This window comes from Grammomys surdaster, unplaced genomic scaffold (assembly GCF_004785775.1).
Source record: "Grammomys surdaster isolate TR1022 unplaced genomic scaffold, NIH_TR_1.0 205, whole genome shotgun sequence".
NCBI lineage: Eukaryota > Metazoa > Chordata > Mammalia > Rodentia > Muridae > Grammomys > Grammomys surdaster.
In genome coordinates, this window is record NW_021604650.1 from 886,104 (window position 1) to 893,573 (window position 7,470).

Here is a 7,470-nt window from a genome sequence, read left to right on the forward strand (position 1 = left end):
CTGGAGAGCTAGCTCAGTGGTTAAAAGCACTCGCTGCTCTTGCAGAGTTTAGTCTCCAGCTCCCACACGAGTGCTCACTATTGCTCGTAACTTCAGTTCCAGAGGATCCAACACCCTCTTTTGGCCTCGCTGCGCACTGCGTACAAGTGGTGTACAGATGCACATGCAGACAAAACACTCATAAAGTAAAATAGTGTTTTTTAAAACTAGAGGCTTACAGATAGGAAGCTGGAGTCACTAGTGCAGCTCTGGCCGAGACAGGATCCTAGTTACGTGAATGAAGAGAGTCAAGACTTCCACAGACTTCTAGCCTGTGTGATTGGGTAGCTATGCGTGTCACTCTCGAAGAAAGTGGAGGTGGGACAAAAGGTGTCTCATTTCTCCTCCCATCTGTGGTAGGATGATGTCGGTTGGTTGTTTCGAGGAGCGCGCCAAAAACAGCCCAGACAAGGGAGGGGCTTGTCCTGATGTCATTTCCCAAATACTTCCGGCCTGAGGCGTCCCGCAACTTCGGCGCCGGAACTTCCGGACGGCGCGGCCATCTTGACTTCCTGACCTTGGGCTTCGGCTGGTCCTTGGCTTTGGTCATTCCGCGCCGTCATGTCTGTCCTGACGCCGCTGCTGCTGAGGAGCCTGACCGGCCCGGCCCGGCGGCTCATGGTGCCGCGGGCTCAGGTCCACTCGAAGCCGCCGCGGGAGCAGCTCGGGGTCCTGGTGAGCGGGACGGACTGGGAGCAGGGCGTGGGCGAGTTGAGGTAGCCTGCGACTTGGCTTGGGCCTGTCTGCAAGGCGTGGGTGAGACAAGTTGCTCAGGTGCTCCTAAACCTTAGTTATGTTCCCCAAGTTCCAAGTTCCTGGACCTCAGGCCAGCCCGCCAGTTTACTCGCTGCTCGGCCTCTAAACCCGTCTCCCTTTCCTTTTTTTTTTTTTTGCGGGGGAAGGAATCCCTGGTAACTGGCAGCAACGTAATGGTTGTTACTGCTACATTTTATTAAGAAGGGGTGCAGAGTACCCACCAGGTCGTTGGGATCCCCAGAAATGTGGGAGCATTTAGATATTAGGACAATTTTCACTCTTAAAACATTAATTTAATGAGGCAGGGTCTCATGTAGCCCAGGCTGGCCATATTTGACTTTGAACCGATAATCCCTTTAATGCTGGGTTTGCAGGCATGTGCCACTACTTTTGGCTTATGTGGTGCTGGGGATCAAACCCAGGACTTTGTGTTAGGCAAGCACTCTCTCAAAAGCTACACCTCAGCCCGGGGCCCCATCCCTCCTTTTCTTGAAGCTCTTCTGTTTTAAGTGACAATGGGTCCCTGAATCCAGACTTCTGGGCACTGAATTCGGGGTAGAACCAAACAAAGCATTGCCACTGAAGAAACAGTGACAACCAAGTCATGCATGCCCTCTCTTACTCCCATTTAGTGGGAGGTTGAGGCATGGAGGCAGCCCAGGAATACAGACCAGCTTGGGCAACATGATGAGACCCTGTCTCAGTAACGAGCCGGGAACTGGAGAGATGGCTCAACACTTAAGAGCATTTGGTGCATGCTCTCATGAAGACTGGTTCGGGTCCCAGCACCCATGTAACAAGACAGATGCTTCTAACTCCAGCTCTCAGGGATCTGATATCGTCTTCTGCCCTTGTGCAAGCATGTACACACACCTCTGTTCACACACAGGAATCAAACAAATATAGATGACACACATCTTTAAAAGATACAACCAACCAGCAGAGCAGTGGTGGCACATGCCTGTAATCCAGCACCTATGCTACAAAGGCTGTAGATCTCTGAGTTCAGGGCTAGCCAGGTCTACAGAGTGAGTTCATAGGACAGCCAGAGCTACACTGAAAAACTCTCTTTGTAGACAAAACAACAAAAACAAAAAGAAGAAATCTTATAAAAGGAAAGTATTTGCTGCACAAGTGTGAGGATTTGAGTTTGCCTGCCCAGCAACCAGCTAGTCTTTAGCCCCAGTGCTGGTAGGAGAGGCAGAGAGCTCCCTGGAGCCCACCGGTCAGCTCTGGCCTTCACTCACAAACGAGCACATTGAAAACAGCACACAAGGCCACATAACCCACACACAACAGAAAGCATAGTGGCACGTGAGTGTAATTCCAGGACTGGGTCGTCTGGAACAGGAGAATCTCAAGTTCAAGCCCGAGCCTGGGTCAGGTACATAGTAAGACTCCTGCCTGTGCATCCCTTCCCCCCACAGATGAATAACAACAAAGCAAGGACCTTTATTTCAAGGCTGAAAGTGGACTAGGCACAATGTCCCCTCCGCCTTTAGAGTCTCTTTGTATCTCTCCCTCTCATATTCTGGGGATTGAACTCAGGCCCAAGTTGCTTTCTTTGGTGTGGGTCTGCTGGACTTTCTGCCTTAGTCTATTTCACTGAAGGACTTCCCCATATCTAAGGACTACCAGACTTGGAGTGCCTGCAGAGCCTTTGCCCTGAGGGTCCTTCTTTCTTGTGCTTTACGTAGGATATCACCATTGGGCTCACTTCCTGTTTCGTGTGTTGTCTTCTGCCTGCGGGCTGGGTCCTGTCACACCTGGAGAGCTACAAGAAGCGGGAGTGAAGGGAGCTGTCTTCCCCTCATCCTTTGACTAGACCACTCTTGCCAGCCCACCTTGATCATGTTTCCTGCATTCCTGGCTGGCCTTACCCGGGATCATGTTATTCAATTCCAGTCACCTGTTCTGCAATCATGACCTCTCGATGTCTTCATGGTGACAACAACATATATTGGCTCTGCTTGGTGGGGTCCCCCTTTGTAACAATAAAGTCTATTTAAACCTTGCTCCAGAAATACATCATGTCTTCCTGCACTGGGCTTCTGCCTCCACACAGAAACTGAGGATGGTGTTGGATTGGGGTCCACGGAGGAACATCTGGCTGGTACAGTCCCCAGAGCTCTCTTAAGGTTTGTCAGGTGTGTCAGCTGTGACTGACTCACTTCTGGGAAACACCAGTTGTTACTGAGCACTTGACCTTGATGTTCATCCCTTCCAGTTCCTTTGCCTGTGCCAAGTTTATTGGGTCCCTGTAAGTGCATGTGTGCATGCATAGGGCTCAAGGCCAACTTAGTAGCTGGGATCCTTTATGGAGCATCTTTCCTGACTTGGATGTCCATGTGCAGTCTCTTGCAAGTAGGGGTGTGGTGGTACCTATGACATTTTATGCTGGGCACTACTACCCAGCTTTATGTGAGATTCAGGGCCTCTTACTTTTAGCACCCTGTAAATGCTTAGCTGAGTGGTCTTCCTTGTTTTTCCTCAGTATCTTTGGGGAGGAGCTAGGGGAAGGGGCAAGGGGAGCTGGAGATGGATTCTCCAGCCATGTGGTACATGTGAAGCAGTTCCTGCCAAGCTGGAATCCTGTCAGGATCTGTGAGGAACAGCACTCTGGCTACCCAGAGAGTGAAATGGCTTCATGTCACTTTCATGGTTTGCTCGATGACTTGGCAGATAGGCCCAGGGCAGTCCTCCCTGTGACCATGAGACTGGAACAGCGGCTGTGAGAGCTGAGACCTACACACAGCTTTCTAATGCCCTTTTCCTGGAAGCTTCAGGGAGCTAACTCCCTCCATCCCCTTTTCTCCTGGCTTTTCTGCATGGCATTTGGCAATGCCTATAAGTTCAAGGCCAGGGATGCTTCCTTAAGGGTAGGAAAGGGCTCCCTGCCTCTTGAGGGGCTGTTTCCTTGAACGCAAACCAACTTTGGTGTCTTGAAGATTGAAGGGATTGTGGACCGGCTTCCTGAACCTGTTTTCAGAGTGGGAGAGAATGCTACAGGGTGGGCACAGGTTGGAATGCCAGGAGGGGGTATGTTCCTACTGATCTCCAGGGCGCAGCATGGTGACACATACCCAGCACTGGGATGGACACTGAGGCTGGAGGATTCTAATTTCCAGACCAGCCTGAGCTACATAGTAAGACACTATCTCTCTTTAAAAAAAAAAACAAATAAATGAATAGATAAAAATGAAGGGATCGGCTGGGCGGTGGTGGTGCATGCCTTTAATCCCAGCACTTGGGAGGCAGAGGCAGAGGCAGAGGCAGGTGGATTTCTGAGTTTGAGGCCAGCCTGGTCTACAGAGTGAGTTCCAGGATAGCCAGGGCTACACAGAGAAACCCTGTCTCGAAAAAAAAAAAAAAAAAAAAAAAAAAAAAGAAGGGATGACCTCAGAAGCAGTGTCTTGCCCAGCGGCCTCATAGCTGTCTCCGTCACATTGGCACCCTCTCCTGCTCAGAGTGGGTAGAAAGCTATATGTCCGTCAGCTTCTTGACCTGGAAGTGAAGGAGGTGGGCAGGGTGGCAAGGGCCTTCCTTGCTAGGCCTCTGCTGCCAGAAGAGGGCTCACCTGTATGCATCTATTCTGTCCATGGAATAGATTATACCTTGATCCTAGAGCCATGGGCTACCTTAAAGCAAGGATGCATACAGTATTAGAAGAGTTTTATTCCAGTTTCTATGGTAACATCACTGCTTTGCCAGGAGTTAGTTATCTTGGGATTAGTTTTCTCCTATTTTTGTGCCCTTGGAACTCAAGAAATAGATGACAGACACCCTGTCACAGAAAAACTGCTCAAAACCAAGGTCGTGTCTTCAGTCAGTTCAGGCTGGAGGGAAGCCAAGTGGCTGTAAGTTCCTAGATCCCAGTCTGAGCCCTTAAGCAGGCTTAACATCTCAGGAGAGGGTGGGCAGGGCAATAGGCTTGGAGACTGAAGGAGAACTCAAGATTCCCACTGACTTACGGTTGGAGTCATCCTCACAGGCCTGGAATCTGTCACCTTTCACTGATTTTCTTTCACCAAGTCCGGGATCCTTAAATGGTGTTGCACAAAGTAAGACTTTATGCTCTGAGCCATGTCTTGTGTCTTGTCTAGTGGTTAACAGGGTGGGCTGAGGGTTTGGAGATTCGTGTGTGACCTTAGCAAATCATCTAATCTTGTTTCAGTTTTGGCAAAATAATGTGACAGGTAAGATAATGTCACAGTTTTTATCCCTAGAGCCCATGAAGTAATTTTAAGTGGCCAAGGCGATTTTGCAGATGTGATCAAGGTTCTGGGCCTTGAAGAAAGATTATCCTGGATTATCTGGGTGGCCTAGTGTGGGTCACCTAGTGTGGCCCTGCAAACAGACCCATCCTTGCTGGGTATCATTTTTACCTAAGGAGCGCCATGGCCAGAAGCTGAAAACAGCCCTCAGTTTACTGCCGGAAGGACTGGGAGACTTACAACAAAGATCTGGATTTGACCAAGCAGCACAGAAAGAGATGGATTCCCTCTGAGCCTCTGGGGAGAATGCAGCCTAAGGATACCTTGATTTTAGTGCTCATCTCCAGAGCTGAGTTCTTGGGGCGTGGGGCATCAGGACTGCTGTACCAGCTGACTAAACCTTTGGGTGACACAAAGTGAACTGTATGTATGACATTTCCAAGTGGGTCCCCAACTAGGAGCGTGGGAAGAACTTAAACCCGTGCCACCTTGTTCCACTTCCCAGTGCTTGTGCTTCAGTGGCTTGAATCCTGCAGGCGACTGTCAACTCAGTTAACTACTCCTAAGTGCAACCCCTGCTCAGCTCTTCAGGCCTGGCCTATGCAGTGCTCACTGCATCCCTAGACCCTGGTGGACACAAGAGCACAACTCCCCATGTTTTTCTGGTGCCCACATGACTCTGCTCTTGCCCTGCAAAACTCCCAAGTCTGCCCTAGAAAGGAGGACCTTCCCTCCCAAGGCTCTGCCCCTTTTGTACTGCTCACATACATGGCCTCTTCCCCTGGAGAGGCTGCTTCTCTGTGGCTGAGGTTTCGTCCTTGATTTTGGACATAGATGGGCTGTGTCCCCAGGCAGCAGGACTGCCTGGGAGGAGGCTTCTGTGCCATACTGCTCCTTTGCCTGCTGTCACCCACCCACCCTTCCACCTGTGTTGGCTATTATTTTATTGTTTTGAGACATGGTTTGATATATTCCAACCTGGCTTCAAACTGCCTATGTAGCTGAAGATGACCATCTGCTTTTGGTTCTCTACATCCAGAGTGCTGCGATTAGAAGCAGGTAACAGTACTATGCCCAATTTTTGTGTGGTAATGGAGATCAAATAGGACTTAGTACATGCCAGGTAAGCACTTTACCCATTGGGATATGTCTCTAGCCCATGGGGAGGGAATCTCTCTTTCCTCTCTTCTCTCCTCTCTCTCTCTATCTGACATCAGACATTTTCCTCAGTTACTCTTCACCTTATGTTTTGAGGCCTGGTTTCTTATTAGACCTGAAGCTGGCTGGATTGGCTGGATTGGCAGGACGAGATCCAAGACCCACTAGCATCCACTTCTCCAGTGCTGGAGCTGCAGGTGCGTGTGGGCACACTCAGCTTTACGTGGGTGTTGAGTATCAAAACTCAGGTTCTCAGAATTTTGCAGCAAACACCGAGCTATTTCCCAGCCACTATGGCAATCTTTGCTGCTCTCCTGGCTGGGGTAGAACTTAATTTGTAGCCTGGACTGACCTAGAACTCAATAATGCTTCTGCCTCAACCTCCTGAGTGTTGGGACTACAGATTTGAGCCACCAGCCCAACTTTGTCACTGGCTTTGGACATCTGTGGGTTTGAGTTGGGAGGCAGGGACATCATGTAAGGATGTGCCCGGGATTATTGGCAAGTCTGCCAGTGAAGTTTGGATGCTTTGAGATAGTCAGAAGTCAGGAAGTGGAGAAGAGCAGGACAGGTGGTATGGAGTAGGAATAGCTGCTAACCACCAGATGAGCTGGCATCCACAAGAGCTGAGCAAGCCATGCATGACTGTCCACATCTGGAACCCCAGCACGAAGGAGTGGAGGCAAGTGGGTTGAAAATTAACCTGGGCGTATGAAATAAATGAAAGCAAGGATTTGACTGGTAATGTGATTCAGCAGGATAATATGAGCTTAGTGTGTAAGAAGCCCTGGGTTCAGTCCTCATCTCTTAAGTAAATAAAGCAACTTAACAAAGGTTTAAATATAAAAGGAAATCTTGAAAGGTTGGAAGGGATCAGGAGGGACTGGAAAGAAATGAGTGTGACTAAAACAGAAAGGGAAGGCCCTGTAGAGAAGCAGATACCTCTTATCTTTACTATGTCTGGATTTATGGCCTGCTGGGTGCTTACCACCAGTGGAGAAACAGTGAATGCTACAGTAGATCTTTATTGTTTAAAATAATAAAAGCCTGGAGAGATGTCTTTAGCTTGAAAGAATGTACTGCTCTTACAGAGGACCCGGTTTTAATTTCCTGCACCCACTTCCTGTGGTTATCACTAACTACTGTAGATCCGATGCCTTTGGCCTTCATGGGTTCTTGTACTCACAGACACACTTTTAAAAATTAAAACATTTTTAAAAGTTACCTGTGGAGTTGGAGAGATGGCTCAGCAGTTAAGAGCACTCACTGGCTGCAAAAAAAAAAAAAAAAAAAAAAAAAAAAA

General features: G+C 49.0%; 1 protein-coding gene across 1 annotated transcript; it reads left to right on the forward strand.

Moving 5' to 3' along the window:
- Positions 1-496: 496 nt before the first annotated feature.
- Positions 497-2,819, forward strand: LOC114624282 (cytochrome c oxidase subunit 8A, mitochondrial). Its single transcript, XM_028771177.1, has 2 exons — positions 497-714; positions 2,493-2,819. Exons 1-2 carry the CDS (start codon positions 601-603, stop codon positions 2,586-2,588), a joined length of 210 nt encoding a protein of 69 aa, XP_028627010.1. The 5' UTR covers positions 497-600; the 3' UTR covers positions 2,589-2,819.
- Positions 2,820-7,470: the final 4,651 nt, after the last annotated feature.

Bases quoted from the DNA above. Each gene is read 5' to 3' on its own strand.
- LOC114624282 (XM_028771177.1), top strand. From the start codon at position 601: ATGTCTGTCCTGACGCCGCTGCTGCTGAGGAGCCTGACCGGCCCGGCC. The intron at 715-2,492 runs GTGAGCGGGACG...TGCTTTACGTAG, and splicing joins GGGAGCAGCTCGGGGTCCTG to GATATCACCATTGGGCTCAC.